Source organism: Conger conger, chromosome 4, assembly GCF_963514075.1.
Source record: "Conger conger chromosome 4, fConCon1.1, whole genome shotgun sequence".
Lineage (NCBI taxonomy): Eukaryota > Metazoa > Chordata > Actinopteri > Anguilliformes > Congridae > Conger > Conger conger.
The window spans coordinates 30,357,787-30,375,117 of NC_083763.1; the positions used below are offsets into that span (position 1 = coordinate 30,357,787).

Below are 17,331 nucleotides of genomic sequence, written 5' to 3' on the forward strand. Positions count from 1 at the left end.
CAATGGAAGGCGGTGCATTTAGTGTCTGACATCTCTAAAAAACATTTTTTTCTTTTTATCTTGATACTGCTAATGTTTTTTTTCCCCAATTTTCTAATTTGGTGAGATTAAAAAGTAAATATATAATGAACATAATGCTAAGTTTTCAGAAGTTGTTTCACCAACTTTGGGGGTTGTTTTGACCCAGTGCAACTGTATAAAAATATAAGAAAATATACAACCATTTTTATTTTTATCTCAGATTTCTTTGTGGATGATTCTGGTGGCAGTTTCTCAGAGGTGCCCAACTGTCACTTGCCTTTCACTTAGAGGCAGCATGTAACCTAGTGTCTAAGCCGCACGATTGGGAGGCGCAAGGTTGGCGGTTCAATCCATCCCAAGTAGCCACAGTAAGAGCCGTGTAGCTGTTGGGCCCTGAGCAAGGCCCTAACCCCGCATTGCCCCAGGGGGGATGGTCCCGCGCTTAGTCTAATCAACTGTAATTCTCTTTGGATAAAAGCATTTGCTAAATAACTGTAATGTAATGTAATTTACTGCGCCTTATAGGTTTCTCACAGATATTTCTAGAAGTTAAAAAAGTGACAATTTTCCTATTGAAACAATTTAACGTTCATTTAAACTGTTGGGGTTTTGACCCCAAACATAAAAGCAGTCCTAAAATCTTAAAATATGAGGGTAAAAAAAGCAAACAACAAAGAAGAAGAAAAAAGCAGCCAAGCTAGAGAAGAACAGTGACTTTCCAAAATGGGAGACAGTATATGCCCACTGCTGTAAGCAAACCACTGTGTTTTGCCAATCAATTTTTCAAAAAGTTTGATGGAAAGCTCAGAAACTGTGGCTTCACACATTATCGGTTTTTTGAAGCCTCCTTTTACCAGTATATGAGGAAAGATGGCAGAAAATAGCAGCAAATTCTCATCATGGCACCTGGTGAAATAAGTGTCCCCTCCCAATTTTCTCCAGAAGGGGCTCAATTTTCAGAGAATAACTTTTACATGCCAACACAAAGGCTCAGAGCTGCATCCATTTTGCCCATCGTTTTTCAACACTTAGTGAGCACTTTATTAGGTAGACCTGTCCACCAGCTTTTTAATGCAATTATTTAATCAGCCAATAATGTGGCAGCAACAAAATGCAGAAATAGTTAAGAGGTTCAGCAGTTTTTCAGACCAAATGACAGAATGGGCAAGAAATGCTAAGAAATCTAAGTGACATTGACCGTGGAATGATTGTTGGTGCCAGAGAGGGTCGTTTAATATCTCAAAAATTGCTGATCTCCTGGGACACAACAGTCTCTAGTTTGCAGAGAATGCTGCGAAAAACAAGACATTCAGTGAGCAGCAGTTCTGCGGGCAAAAATGAGAGAGGATAAGGGCCAGACTAGTCATAGCTGACAAAAGGTGACAGTAACGCAAATAACCACACCTTACAGCAGTGGTATGCAGATTAGCATCTCTGAACACACAACGCGTCAAACCTCTTACATGGAAAACCAATAAAACCACTAAGACTAATAAATACCTAATGAAGTGCCCAGTGAGTGCAGTTTCGAGACACATTAAGCAGATGAGGCTTAGTTCATAAAGAAAAGTTGTCATTCTATGTTCCAAACGGACCAGTTGTTAAGGATCCAAATACTTTTCTGAATTTGACTTGCCTGGTGTATTTCAACAAATGAATTAATCCTGAAAGTGTAAATCCCACCCCAACTCCTCCAACGAGCAGGCTCAAGTGCGACAGGCAAGAAAAATAGAGCACAGAAATGTATTGAATCCAAAACCAATACTATTTGAACCAAGGACTGGTACAAAAATGACTTGTGTACCTTAGCAGCTAACAAAGGCAGCACTATATAACCTTGTGGACATATATAATTTCTTGCGCTCTAGTATGTGAACATAAAATATATAAAATCCCTGAAACAGGGGCGCAGACATTCTTCCAGAAAAAAAAAAAAAAAACGTCAGGTGCCCACTCCCAGATGGGTAAAGGGAGAGGGGGGGGGGGACCGTCCCGCCCTTTCAGATTTTATAAAACATCGGTTCCACTACAATGGCGAAGGACAGCAGTCTCGGTTCCACTGAATATAAAAAAGTGTGTGTGTGTGTGTGTGTGTGTGTGTGTGTGTGTGTGTGTGCGTGCGCATGTGTGCGCCATGATTTTACCAGCTCCTCTACTGTGAGAAGAAATCAATTGAAAAGCAGCACTGTTAATAGGTTTTTGAGAATAATAATTATAAGGGATAGCTCTCACTAGAGTAACATGCCCATAAACACAACAAAGAAATATTTGCAAGTGATTTTCAAACTGGGTAAGATAAAATCGAAATATTAAGAAATAAAAAGGTCCACTTAACATTGCCATAAGCATGACATACTGTATGCCATCGCCAGTGCATTTACAACATACAGAAAATACCATTACCCGGTCATAATGTATGCAGCAAATCTTGCAATAGATTCAAAACCCTGGATTGACAATTCTCAGCACAATGACAGTGTCACGCACCATTATGTATTATGTAGCTGTTGCCTTAGTTCCAGCTCACACTAAGAACTAAGAACTGGCTGATAAAACATTTCCCGTTGAACATTTCTCTGAGTGGTTAGACCAGTGGTCCTCACTCCTGGGCCTGGCTTTTGTTGTTACTCAGCACTCAAAATCTATCAATAAAAGCAGTTTATTACACAGGCAACTCGCCTCATCTGGTTTCTTGGGTGTGAACTAACACACCCTGCGGCTCTCCATGACCAGAAGTTAGGACTACTGGGTTAGACTGTACTTATGTATTATATACTGTATGTATTAATTACCACCACTAATAGGCTGTGAAAGGAAGTGGGGGAGCAGGGGGTGGCACAGAAAGCATGCGATGTCACAGGTCACAGGTAAAGCAGGTGACGTGTTTAGGAAAGGAGCGCCCCTAAAGTAGAGCTATCGCTAGCCAGGGACAGACCACAGACTCTTCTCTTACCAAACGGAGATGGCGAGTTCTCCACCTGAAACGGGCACAAACCAAGACCTACAGGAACCCAAAACCAGACAGAAATGAGTGTGAAGACAACCATAAAATGAGAACAGAACCAATAAGCACACCTTAAAACCAAAAGCAACCCACAAAACAAGAAAGGCGGGAAAAGGAGGAAACAATGTTTTTTTCCTAATACAAAAGAAAATTCTAGAACATTTGGCACAAAACAAAAGTAACTGTCTCAACAAAGAGGTTATAAACTGATGGGAAAAAAAGATGAGAAAGAAGAAGTAATGCATTTGGGAATGAAGTTGGCCTTCAGGTTTTAGGGAGGAAGGAGAGTCTTAGAGCATGCCGTTAAGCGCAGAGGGACAGCGAGAGACCGTTTTGGAGCGGACGCCAAGCCGTGTCGCCCGTCTACCTGAATCGTCACCTGGCTTCACCAGGTCGTCAGACAGCATTCCCAGGAGGTCATCTTCAGTGTTCAGCACCTCCGACAAGTCCACTAAAGGGTCTTCCGAGTTGGCTGGGGATCGAGAGAACACTCGTTTCGATATCATTTCCCTGGGAACCTGAACTCATGAAGGACCGTTTACTTTATTATTTTAATATTAGACTAATTGAAGGCTTGCCTTGAATTACTGTTGATCAATTTACACATTACGGATCTGTTTTCTGAGCTACAGGAACAAAATAAAACCAATACTGCCACACTTAAATTGCTATCTCTGCTACTGAGCAAAAAAGACGCATTAGACCTGATGTTCTATCCATTTTATTAAATAAAAAAGATATTCAAATATACACTCGCTGAACACTTTATTAGGAACACTGTACTAGTACTGGGTAGGGCCTCCCTTTGCTCCCAAAACAGCCTCAATTCTCCATGGCATGGATTCCACAAGATGCTGAAAACATTCCTTTGAGATTCTTTTCCATGGTGACATGATTGCTGCACGTTCATGCTGCAAATCTCCTGTTCTTCCACATCCCAAAGGTGTTCTATTGGATTCAGATCCAGTGACAGGGAAGGCCACAGAAGAACATTGAACTCACTGTCATGTTCATGAAACCAGTTTGAGACGACTTTTGCTTTGTGACATGGTGCATTATCATGCTGGAAGTAGCCATTAGAAGATGGGTACATTGTGGCCATGAAGGGATGTACATGGTCAGCAACAATACTCAAATAGGCTGTGGCATTCAAGCGATGATTGATTGGTATTAACAGGCCCAAGTTGTGCCAAGAAAGCATTTCCCATACCATTACACCACCGCCACCAGCCTGGATTGTTGACACAAGGCAGGTTGGGTCCATGGATTCATGCTGTTGGCACCAAATTCTGACCCTACCATCTGTATGCCTCAGCAGAAATCGAAATTCATCAGACCAGGCTACATTTTTTCAGTCTTCAACTGTCCAGTTGTGGTGAGCCTGTGTCCACTGCAGCCTCAGCTTTCTGTTCTTTCTGACAGAAGTGATACCCAACATGGTCTTTTGTTCACCGTATTGTGCATTCTGAGATGCTTTTCTAGTCACCGCAATTTCACAGAGTGGCTATCTGAGTTACGATAGCCCTTCTGTCAGCTCACATGATTGGCTGATTAAATAATTGCATGAATAAGTAGGTGTTCCTAATAAAGTGCTCATTGAGTACGTTATTAAAGCAACATATTTTAACATCTCAGGGTATTCAGGGTACACGTCAATGTCATAAGGAATGCAGTTTTCTACAATACAGTCAGACTTGAAAGTGGTTCAGAAGTGGTCCTTAAGGCTGATGGGAGAAGAGATAAGGCCCAAGGATAGCTGCTTTCGTAATGAGTTTTGACTGCTCTCGTCTATACCTTGAAACCAATTGAGTCCAGAAAAGCACATTAACGGGAGTGCTATACTGTATCTTTGTCTTACTGGTTTGAAGCGGATTTTACACATAAGTGGAGATGTTGTTTGGCCGACCATGAATGAGGGTTGACATAGCTGAGGATGTGTGAACCATGAGTGGTAAAAATAAAACTCCTGCGGATCAAAGCCTTGTGACCTGTGTTCATTATGACTGAATAGTGTAAGGTACAGGAACAATGGTTGATCCCTGTTGATGCCTGTGGTTTGCTCCCTGCCCCCTGTTCAGACCTTGAACAGCATAAAGCACCCATCTGAGTGGGGCTGTTCTGTTCATGCTAGCTTCAGGAGAGAATGTGATAGAGAATGAATGCTTCTGTGTGAGATTTATTATATGAGAGAGAGAGAGAGAGAGAGAGAGAGACAGAGACAGAGACAAAGAGAGAGACAATAAGAGACAGAGGGACAGAGACAAAAAGAGAGACAAAAAGAGACAGAGGCAGAGGGAGAGACGAGAGACAAGAGAGACAAAGAGAGAGACAAAAAGAGAGGCAGAGGGAGAGAGAGACAAAAAGAGAGAGGGAGACTGAGACAGAGAGAGACAGAGAGAGAGAGAGAGAGAGAGAGAGAGAGACAGAGAGACCTACCCAAGGCCCCAGCTCTGTTGGAGATGGGCGTGGTGGCAGCGCTGAGCAGAGGGTCGGATGAGGGGTGGAGGAAGCCGGCGGTGGGGCTGAGCGCCGGGGCGTGGGCCTGGCTGGGGAGGCGCTCCTCGTCGGACAGACCCGTCTCGGAGCTGCGCCTGGCCTGCCTGCTCTTCCCCAGCAGCTCCTTTCCGAAAAACGCCTCCTGTAGAGGGCCCAGACACACCCTGTCAAACCCTCGCCGCAAAGCCACGCCGCCCCCGCCTCCATACCGTGCAAACAGGCCCGGAAAACGTCACCTCTCTCCGACCGAGCCACGCTTCAGATCTGGGGGAGGGGGCGCTTTGGCTTTCAGAAGGTGTTATGTTCAAAACCCGAACGGTTGCCCCAGAGAGCGACCATGCGGAGCTACAGAGGAGAGGGAGGAAGAGCAGCCTGCGATGGCTGCGGGCGGCCCCCTGTGGCAGGGCTCTCCTGTGGGTGAAGGGATCTCCCGAACATGAGAACATCGCTCCGGGCGACGGGTTTATTAAGACACACAGCCGGCAGGTTCTACTGGGAGCAGCAGACTCAGGGAAGCAGCGAGGCGCACGCTCACAGACGCACGTGTTACACACAAGCGCACACCCACACATATTAGCATCTTCGTGAATGCGTCCAGATACACACGCACGTGCACACAAGGACATGCTACAACACCCTCCCACGTACAAATTCTTGCATTCCCACACAGGCAAACAAACAGATGTATGTGAGAACACACGGGTGAGTACACATACAAAACACACGCAAACGCACAAAGACATGCACAAACATACACACGCATCCCGTGTGCGCGCGCACACACGCACAGGCACACGCACATGCCCAAACCCCCACACAGACACCCCCCCACACACACAGTCACACTCACACACACACACACACACACACACCCCCACCCCCACCCCCCCCCACACCACCACACTCACACACTCACACGCGCTGGTTTCAGTAAGCCGGGAGCGATGCAGCACATACGGCAGCAGCTCCAGCGGTGGCAGCGGAGCTCCGATCCCCGCCGTGTTAAAACATTAAAAGCTTAATGCGTGGGGATTTAAATAATTGATTAAAGTCGTTCCTCCAGCGAGGACCTTTAGGTTTGATCTGAAACTCGGGCGAACGGCGGAGCCCTGGGTGACAGCTGGCCAGCCGCACGCCGCCCGCTGAGAGACACAGAGCGGGAACGGTCCTCCACACCCACAGAGAGACAGAGCGGGAGCTGTCCTCCACACCCACAGAGAGACAGAGAGCACAAGCTGTCCTCCACACCTACAGAGAGACAGAGAGCGGGAGCTGTCCTCCACACCCACAGAGAGACAGAGAGCACGAGCTGTCCTCCACACCTACAGAGAGACAGAGAGCGGGAACGGTCCACATCCAGAGGCTCCCCCCTCCTGAGGCCAACCGGAGAGGAGCGCAGAGCCAAACGCCAAAAAAAGAAAAAACGATTTTGAATGAATAAGGGCCTTTGAGAGCTGGGGGGCTTTACCAGGAGGCACATGACTGGGCCATGATGGCCCTTGTGTGTGTGTGTGTGTGTGTGTGTGTGCGCGTGTGTGTGCGTGTGTCTGTAGGTGTGTGTGTGTCTGTAGGTGTGAGTGTGTGGGTGTGTGTGAGTGTAGGAGTGCATGTGTGAGTGTGTGTGTGTGACTGTGTATGTCTGTGCGTATATGCATGTGCGCGTGTAAGCGTGTGTGTGTGTGCTAGTGTGTGAGCATGTGTGTGCACGTGTGTGTGTGCATATGTGTGAGCATGTGTGTGCACGTGTGTGTGCATGTGTGTGTGCATGTGTGTGAGCATGTGTGTGAGCATGTGTGTGAAAAAGAGTGTGCACACATTTGTGTGCGTGTATGCATGCTTGTGTGTGTGTGTGTGTGTGTGCGCGCTTCAGTGTGCATAAGGATGTAATGGTTTGGGCATACATGAGTGAGAGAAGCCAACTATATTTGTCATTTTTATTTTATCACAGAATTATATTTTAATTGAGTCATTATGTATTCATATGATATCCATCTGTGGCAATATTTAAATGAATTGTGATACATTGCTAATCACAATACATTTCATGCCAGTAAAGCAGCTAGTGAGAGTATTTGAGGGTGCATGCATGTGTGACTGTCAGAGACAGGATAGTATGTGTGTGTGTGTGTGTGTGTGTGTGTGTGTGTGTGTACATGCGTGTGTCTACGCGTGAGTGTACGTGGCCGTGTGTGTGTGTGTGTGTGTGTGTGTGTGTGCACGCATGTGTCTACGCGTACCTGCATGTGGCCGTGTGTGTGTGTCTGTACATGTATGAGAGAGAAAGAAGCGTGTCGTGTTCTCAGACAGAGGAGCTGCAGGGAAGGTGGGTGTGTGTTCAGTGGCACTGAACTGATGCATGACTCAGTTTGCAAACACTTGCCATGCATCTTCGTGAATGCTTCCAGATACGCACGTGCACACAAGGACATGCTACATGCCTGGTGTTTGCCCTTCTGCTACTCTGTAAACCGAGAATTTAACCAGTCTTACATTTCTAATATTTGAACTGTCAATAGATATTGACAAGTACTTTGACTTGAGAGCATGAGATGCTACCTACTTGGCACTCAAACGTTATGGTTGCAGGCCATTTCCCTAAAAACACCCACAAGGCCACAAAACCGGCTGTAAAAACACGATTAGACTCGAGGGCACGCCTCGTGCTTTGAGCTGGCCGGGACTAGAGGTGCCGTGGGGCTGACTCCTACGCAGGACTAGAGGTGCCGTGGGGCTGAACCCCACGCGGGACTGAAACACACCTGTAAGTACGAGGGGAAGGCTTCTTCCAGTTTAGTCTTCTTCTTCCTGTAACGCTTCTTCACCTTCTCCAGGGCCTCCAGTCCGGGCGCGGCCTGGTCCACAGGAGTGTCGGGCATTGCCTCGCTCCAGCCTGAGGAGGGAAAGGGGGTTGAGCTCCATGGGAAAGAGAGCTTGTTGTGGCTCACATCCGCCCCGGGTCAAATACATATTCATTTCGTATTCAAATACATTTCTGCGACCGATCGATCTCACCTGTTGCAATTGACCCAACCAAGAGGGCCGGATGGCAGGGTCATAGGCTCAGACAAGCTCAGTAAAGCATGGAAAAGTATTTGAATCCAAAACAATTGTGCATTTATCCCAGGTCTCATTCCTATTGTTTCAACACGTTAGACCACTAAAATTCATAGTAACGCTTTGATGCGAAAACAGTGTATTTCCGTTGTTTTTAGCGGACATTGTAAATTGAGGCAACTATCTCATCAGCTCAACAACAAATGAAGGCTGTCAAAAACCGTACTGCAGTATGCTCACCTGGAGTTTAAACACTGAACCTAAATTTTCAACTCCTAGACCACAGTGAATTACAACTGGAACATCACAGATTTGTATACCTTTTTCAGTTGCAACGCAGTTCTGAGGGTTTTGAGGTTTAAACTTAAGCTAAGAACATTACAATTGACCCAATGAGTCAACACTGACCATGATCCTATGTGTTTGTTTATTTTATGGTTCCTATTTTTGGAGTCTGCCATCTTTGGTATCATGCCCCTGAAATATATTCTGCAGTTACGGATGCATCACCATGTTACTCTAAACTGTTTACCATTTCCTTCATTTGGACTGTCCAGTAACCTGTCCAATCCATTTTGATTGTGATATTAGATTTTTTATATTTCTGTTTTATCCAATTACCATTACACCTGTTGGCTGCCAGAGGACAGGCTCCCCATCTATAGCCAGGTTCCCGCTTGGGTAGTTTTTTCTCATCTGAGTTTTTTCTCCCCAGTAGGTAGTTTTTAACCTCATGCACCTGCTATTTGAGGGTTCAGGCCTGATTTTAGCCCTTTAGCGAGAATTGAATTGACCTAAAACTGCTAGGTCATTGGCAAAGCAGCCAACCTTCTGGGCAGGTTCGTGGTCTCCTGCTAGAAGCTAGAGTGCCTACCTCCTTCCTCCTTCCCCACAGATCCCGAGGAGTCATTCCGGGAGAGGGAGCGCTTGGCCTTGCCTTGCCCTGTCCGGCTCCGCTGTCGAACCATGAACCCTCCGATGCCTGCGGAGGAACGAAGGACAACAGTGAGGAGGTTATCCTTTGGGGCTAACATTTGTTAGCTGTTGAAGGATTATGAAGGAGTTGAAAGTGTAATAAAAACACTATGAAAGTAAACGCAGGGTTCCCAAATAAATACACACAATGCGTATGAAGAACTTGTGCAGTTAGACGAGCCGTTTGGAATTCTGTGACGTTATAACATCATAACAAAACGCTCGTTTGCTTCAGCGCGGCCTATCTTTCAGCCGGAACAAGAGCTAGCCAATCAGAACAGAGGTTCACTGATGTCAATGAGCCTTAAAGGCACAGTCACTAAAACAGTCTGTTCGTGGGAAAGCAAAGAGGAACTAGTGAATGGACAGGTAAAATAATATAGAGATGTTTTTGGAACCACACAAGCGTTGATATCATGACCTAAAATAAAACACCGGACATGTGCACAATATGGGACCTTTAATGCAGTATGTCAGCATGTCAGTGGCATATTTTCTCTATTAAGTATGAAGAAGATTCCTGTATTGGGGAAGGAGTGATTGATTTCATTCAAGCATCACTCCAAAATGAGACATTTTGGGCAAACCTAGATTTTTAAGGTGGCGAATTTGTAGCCTGGGCACTAAACATACCCCCCCCGCCCCCCGTGCCTACCGCCTCCACAACCCAGGGAGTTCCGCTGAAGCCAGGTGCTCATGAATATTCACAAGACCACCGCTTCCTCGGTCCGGGTTCCGGGTTGTTGTTGACACGTGTAGAGTCCTTGTAGCCGCCAATCATTAAGAATAGCTTTCCGGGTCTGTATTCTTATGAATATTCATGAGCACCAGAGATGGTGGGAGGCCTTTCGCCCTAACGTGTAGCACCAGGTCCGTTATGCAAACTGATCCGCTCATGTTAGTGCCTCCGAATAAATAAATAAATACAACTCTGAGTTAGTCTCTATCAACTTGCTGGAATGAAAAAATATATATACTGCTCAACTGTGACAAAAATGACAAACCAGGCAATAAAGCCTCATATGAAACAAACAAAATCAGGATAGCGCATCGTCTGTGTACAAGCAAAGCACCATCATTAGGCAAGGACTGTCTGAAGATATCACCCTCTCTATTATCCCCTATTAACAATAAACATTTTAAAAGGACCTGGGAGATCTGGTTTTATTGCCATATAGCCATTTAGCAACAATAAAAGCCGGAAGAATTGGGAATTAAAGAGGGGTTTAAAGAGCAACATTAACAGTAATGAAAGCAGGCGCCGCTAACCGCGCGCGGGCTGCCGTCTCGCGCTTTCTTTCACACGCCGAGCGCGCGGAGGGGAGACGTTATCTTGTCTGAGTTGTCGGAGCAGCGCGGCCGCGAGAAATGGGAGCGGGCGCTCGTAGAGGCAGCCTGGGCTCCACACACAGGCAGCCATGGCTGATAAGGCAGGGCCCTGATAAGCGGGAGAAATATTGAATTTTCTCCCCCGTTATCACCGCCACCCCTCCGTTTCACCTGAGGCCAGGCGATAAGAAAACGGGTCGTGTGGGGAGTGCTGCAGCTGCACCCAGGAGAGGCCCGCTGCGCTAGCCTCAAGTCAGGAGAGGGTCACCGCGCTATCCCCAAATCAAGAGAGGGTCACTGCACCATCCCCAAATCAGTAGGGGGTCACTGCACCATCACCAAATCAGTAGGGGGTCACTGCACCAGCACCAAATCAGTAGGGGGTCACCGCACCAGCACCAAATCAGTAGGGGGTCACCGCACCAGCACCAAACCAGGAGAGGGTCACCGCGCTATCCCCAAATCAGGAGAGGGTCACCACGCTATCCCCAAATCAGGAGAGGGTCACTGCACCATCACCAAATCAGTAGGGGGTCACTGCACCAGCACCAAATCAGGAGAGGGTCACCGCGCTATCCCCAAATCAGGAGAGGGTCACCGCGCTATCCCCAAATCAGGAGAGGGTCACCGCGCTATCCCCAAATCAGGAGAGGGTCACTGCGCCAACCCCAAATCAGTAGGGGGTCACTGCACCAGCACCAAACCAGGAGAGGGTCACCGCGCTATCCCCAAATCAGGAGAGCGTCACCACGCTATCCCCAAATCAGGAGAGGGTCACTGCACCATCACCAAATCAGTAGGGGGTCACTGCACCAGCACCAAACCAGGAGAGGGTCACCGCGCTATCCCCAAATCAGGAGAGGGTCACCGCGCTATCCCCAAATCAGGAGAGGGTCACCGCGCTATCCCCAAATCAGGAGATTCAACTGCACTATCCGCAAATCAGGAGAGGGTCACAGTGTTATCGCCAAATCAGGAGAGGATCACCATGCTATCACAAAATCAGGAGAGGGTCAACTGCACTATCCCCAAATCAGGAGAGGGTCAACTGCACTATCCCCAAATCAGGAAAGGGTCACCACACTATATCAATAATCAGCAGAGGATCACTGCACTAAGCCCGAATCAGGAGAGGGTCAACACATTATCCCTAAATTAGAAAAGGGTCACTCACCACACTACCCCCAAATTTGAAGAGGGTTCAGCTACACTGTGCCCCCCCCCCCCCCCAAAAAAGCAATTAAACAACAGGTAGCAACAAAAGACAAAAAAAACTTTGTCATCTACATCTCTGGGTCTATCTGTAGAGATGGTCTTCTGTAGCCTTCATAGGGAGAGAGCCAGTATCCGCTGCAGGTTTCTCTAGTTTCCTCAATCCAAAAACCTTCCTCCTTTGCATTCGTCATGGCTTTAATGGCTTTCTCATTACAATGATTAAACGACTGGCAAGCCAGTCTAATGGGCCTTTCTATACAGTAAGGCCATTTCCTGTACTTGGCATTTAATCATACTAGTGAAGATTAGACTTCCCTTTGAAAATGCTGACAGAATGTCAATAAACACGAAGCCCTAACTGCCAAAACAGCATCACAAGAACCCGCAATTCCAGATTAATTTCAAAGATAATGTAAGGCTCGTTTTGTGATTATGTGATCACGCCAAACCTGTCTACGTGAAAACCGTAGATGAATAGTTTCCACAAAAGGACGCGTCACCAAGAGCATCGCAGATTATGTACCTAACCTTTCAATTCTACATGAAATGACCATCCATCAGATAGTCACACAGCCAGAATACGCTTTCATTTTTGGGAGGGGATTTATTCCGCGCCAAATTTATCGCTCTACGACAATGAGACTGAGACTAATCTTAAAAGGCAGGAAACAGACATGCTAGACCTGGAAAGGGGGGAAACCTTCAAAATAATAATGAGGAAAAGGACTTAAAAGAAAAAAATAAGAATAAAAAAAGCCGAGGGGGAAAGCGTTTTTTTGTTTTTTTCTCCTGGAACTACAGTACCGGGACAAGGGCTTTGAAGAGCGAAGGATTGTGGGACGCTCTTGGCGAGCGTGTCCCGCTGCCATTTCACAGCCCAGCGGAGCCGTCTTTTCCCATCAGCCTCTCCCCTTACCGGGTCGGTATGGCTTCCTCTTCCTCTTCTTGGCCCCGTCTGCGCCCTCCGCCTCCTTGCAGTCCTCGTCCGCCTGGTCCAGTTCGGGGCCGGACTCCGACTTCCCCTCGAAGTCCAAAACGTCTCCCTCTGCAACCGAGAGAGAAGGGCCCCGTGAGCGACCGGGGCCGGCCTTCCCTTCTCCCTTCAGGACCCCCCTTGTTTCCCGTGCGGGTTTAATACGAGGCATTAAGTGCCGGCGTCCATCTTGGCTCAGGGAAAGCATCCTTAAAAGCCTGCATTACCGGAGCCTTGCAGCTGAGACAATTAAAAATGGAAAAGATGAGTACTTAAAAGTGCCTGAGCACTTCCTCTTTGCACCTCTCGACACAACCCCAACCCCAAGGCTGGACTTACTTAAAATGCGATAAATGCAGGTGGTTCAAGCATGTCATTTATGTGCTTACTACATGCTCACATGCTAAACCTTAATGCTGTAGGGTGCATTAAACCAGACATCGGAAGGTGTTGTATAAATCTGCATATGACTAACCTCCGGGTTTCTCGACGTACCAGAGGCGGAAACTCCAAGGGACAGAAAGTAAAAAACCTGCTGTGTGTTTTTTCCACCCATGAACAGCTGATTATTTGTATCTCCTGGCTGAAGAATTGTGCCATTAGCAAATCCAGACGGTTAGAACAAAATACTGGGGAGGACTTTTACTTTCTGAACCTGGATTTTCCCACCTCTGTGCTCTACTGGGGCCCCGGGGTTTCACAATGGTGTCCAGTCCTACCAAGAGGAGCAGAATTCCCTGTAGCATTATCCTGGGAGGGTGGGATTTATTCTCCGACGTCGATGGCCAACGGGGTGCCAACGACGGCAGAGCTCAGCTGACGCCCGCAGAGCAAAAATGTTTCCACCCTTTCTGGTATTCGAGGAGGACGTTTCACAGACAAGACGGGCCAGCGGATACAAGTGGGAATTACAAATCGGGGGAAGAAGGCAGGAAAACAAAATGAGTGCACTAGGAAGCGGATACACAGGAGAGCTCCAGAGGACCTGCCGGAATAAGGAAATATTCCTCGCTGGCACTATTACCTGAGAAAATTCTGCAGAGCAAAACGTATATTTATAGAGTCGGCAGTCAGCAGACACAGAACAACACAGCTCCCCCCTCTCCCCGATCCAATCGAAGGGTCTGCTCTATAAAAATACATTTTTCGCCTAAGTGTATGTTATACCAAGAGAAATCGCACAAAAAAGACACGGCCTGTGCATTTATTGATACAACTTTGGTTCTTTATATATTCAACAGAGGACATGCTAAACCTTAGCTGTGAGGCTGTGAGGCTGGTGCTGATGTGTAGTAAACTAGGGAAAAAACCTGGAAATGTGTGCTCTGAACAGAATTGTCTGTTATCTCAGATTTTGAATTTTGTTTTAATATCCGATGGCTTACTACACATCAGCACCACTTGCTGTATGACTTCCAAACTTCTAAGACTTCAACATCTTGGATAAAAAAAAGCCTCAAGGAAAATGAAGACAAATTGATAATTCATTCAAAAATTATACAATGTTAAAGTTGGGTCTGGTTGGAGAAAGACCAAACAGTGTTTGATATTCAACCAAGTAGATGGTGAGGTGGAATCAAAATGAAACTGTACGTTCTTCATAGGCCTACTCATGTACAGAATATAGTCTGAAGGTGCTGGTAACTCTAATGGGGTTCAGAGCGGCGGGTCATTTGGGGTTGGAAGCCGGGCAGGAGGGAGGTAGGGGGAGAAACGGAGAGAGGGACGGGGTCGTTCTTCGGTACCTCTGCTGTCCTCGAGGTCCTCGTCGCGGGAGAGCTCGGACGGAGGGTCGGGCGTGGTCTGCAGCACGGCCACGCTGTTTTGGTTGATGATCTTCAGCTTGAGTTTGGGCTTGGGCCTCTTGCGTCTGGACGCCGGCGCGGCCAGGCTCTGCAGCTGGGAGAGGCCCAGCTCAGTCAGGCACACTCCGTCCTGCGTGTAGGTCCTCTGGGGCTCTGCAGGAGGGGCGGCTTTAATAACTTAATAACCAAGGAAAAATAATGACAAAAACTTTCAAAATGACAAGTCTCAGTCTGGTCGCAGTTGTTAACCAGCAGAACAATATCAGTGTAAAAACTGCTGTGAATTCTTTCATGACAGAGAATAATTATACAAAGAATTTTTTGAATAAACCGTAGAGGGGCGAAATAACAGTAACAATCTTTGAAATTGTGGTCGTAAGGAATGTATAGATAAGAAATTAAGTTTAGATAAGGAATAACCTTTTAATGATCCAGGATAGTTTAGAATAGAGGACAGGCAAGAATGAGTCATCCCAGAACTACACGCTAGAGGAATGGGAAGATACTGAATACGGTAAAAGAGATGATTTCCATCAATCAAAAATAAATGTCTAAAAACACAGTACATCGTTATATATGTGCAATGTGGACTACATGTACATGGAGTTACCTGGCTCTTTTTCTTTCATCACAATCTGCGCTGTGATTGGTGGGTCGTTGCCGTTGGTTTCAGCCACCGTTACTGCAGCCATAACTGAGATTGTGAAAACACTGTGTTACTGTACGCTCTGCAGGTCTGCGTGTTCCTTCAGTGATCCACAGCCTTTAAAGCCAACCGCATAATTGCATGTACGCGGAATTAAATAAAAGCTCATCCTCCCCCACTTCGAAGCATAAAATCCCTTAAGAGGGTTTCTATTAAGATAGCGCAGGGCTGCCGGTTCTTCCGCCAAATTGAAATCACAGAAAAAAAGCATTAGGTTTGTTTCTTTCCATTACAGCGAGGCCAAGTTTTCAGCAGCACTTTAATGAATATTTTTATTTATTTATTTTTTATTTTTGTGCTTTTCCAGAAACCAATTCTGCATTTCCGACGACAAATAATGTCCCCCTGTCAGTTTTGCCGAGATTACGGCTACGTCGGGCTGTCGGTTTGGCAGAGATTTCATTACTCAAATCAAAGAAAAGCTTCATAAAAGTATTGCAACATTCGGCCACAGAGTGGAGTACTGCACCTCACTCAAGGGTATAACAGCAACACAAACCTCGTCCAGCGGTTTCTGAACACGTAGTGTTCCGGTCGCACGTCCCAATTTATAAAACACCGTAACGGATTTACACACACTCTACACCACACCTGGGTCAAATTTGTTTTTTTAACTCGACTGATCTTGCTTGGTGCAATCGAACCAATCAAGAGTACCAGTAAGGCGGGCTTTGCACTTTCTGAGATTAATTCATCATCTACAGTTCCAATACAGCAGACAAGGTCAGAAAAGCAGAGAAAGGTAATCAACTTTTACGTATTTGACTCAGATCTGCTCCACACCGAGGTAAACGTATTTGACCAAGGTCTGCTCCACACCGAGGTAAACGAGAATGCACTCCTCAGGGAAAGGTGGAGGGTCTGCTCTTCCACTATTGTCCCCTGTGTGAAGATAAAGGCCTACTGCGTGCTGACCAAGCGGGTGACTCACTCCCTGCTTTTCATTACCTACAGCTACAAATAGCCAGATAAAACCAGCCAATGGTGTATGTGGTCGACATTTAAAACGACAGAGTAACCTAAGGTAAAGTACAATAAAGTGAAACATATTTGAACACACGCATCGTAACTGGTGTAAGCCTTAAAGATGGCCGGCGGCCTTACCCTCTGAAGGGGTAGTGTGGGTACGACACATAGTGCAGTCAAAGGCACTGTCAGCCGCATTCTCCACCTCCTCGTCCGTGTTCAGGTTTTGGCAGGCGGCGTGGATCCACCTGAGTGTGCACACGCACAGACGCACAGGCACAAACAAACAGACGCACAGGCACAAACAAGCACACAAACACACGCACGCACAAACACACACACAAAGACGCACAGACACAGACGCACAGGCACACACAGGCGCGCAGGCGCACACGCACACGCACAATACAGACAGGCACAATATGAATGGAGTTCGGACCTTGACAGAAAATTCACAACAACTGCATCAGCGGGCCAATACCGCGTCCATGTTAAGGGACATAAACGATACCAGTCCACCACAGATCACAGCCCTATGCTGCACTGTAGTCACACTGTAGTCACACTGCAGCGCACTGCAGGCTCAGCATCAGGAAGACGGGAGGAAGGAGTCAGATAGTATAGCTTTCTGAACTTTTCAGCAATTGAAGTCACATTTGAACAGAGACATCATTGACAAGGCTCTCTGCAGTAAGGTGAGAGGCAGGGCCAGGACTCATTACATTAACATTACAGTTATATAACTGATGCTTTTATCCAAAGCGTCTTACAGTTGATTAGACAACGC

At 46.6% G+C, this 17,331-nt stretch overlaps 1 protein-coding gene across 8 annotated transcripts in view; it reads right to left on the reverse strand.

The window, feature by feature from the left end:
• LOC133127441 (histone-lysine N-methyltransferase 2C-like) overlaps positions 1-17,331 on the reverse strand; it is an 81,216-nt gene that overhangs the window by 45,895 nt on the left and 17,990 nt on the right. For 6 of the 8 annotated variants that reach the window (XM_061240352.1, XM_061240353.1, XM_061240350.1 and 3 more), the window contains 9 exons: positions 16,683-16,792; positions 15,483-15,566; positions 14,813-15,025; positions 13,011-13,139; positions 9,450-9,557; positions 8,281-8,411; positions 5,462-5,663; positions 3,393-3,497; positions 2,975-3,022 (listed from right to left, as the gene is read on the reverse strand). In XM_061240352.1, the coding sequence (XP_061096336.1) occupies positions 2,975-3,022; positions 3,393-3,497; positions 5,462-5,663; positions 8,281-8,411; positions 9,450-9,557; positions 13,011-13,139; positions 14,813-15,025; positions 15,483-15,566; positions 16,683-16,792 (1,130 nt within the window). The remainder of the gene's footprint in view (positions 1-2,974; positions 3,023-3,392; positions 3,498-5,461; positions 5,664-8,280; positions 8,412-9,449; positions 9,558-13,010; positions 13,140-14,812; positions 15,026-15,482; positions 15,567-16,682; positions 16,793-17,331) is intronic. The other 2 variants (XM_061240354.1, XM_061240348.1) reach the window with 1 other exon arrangement.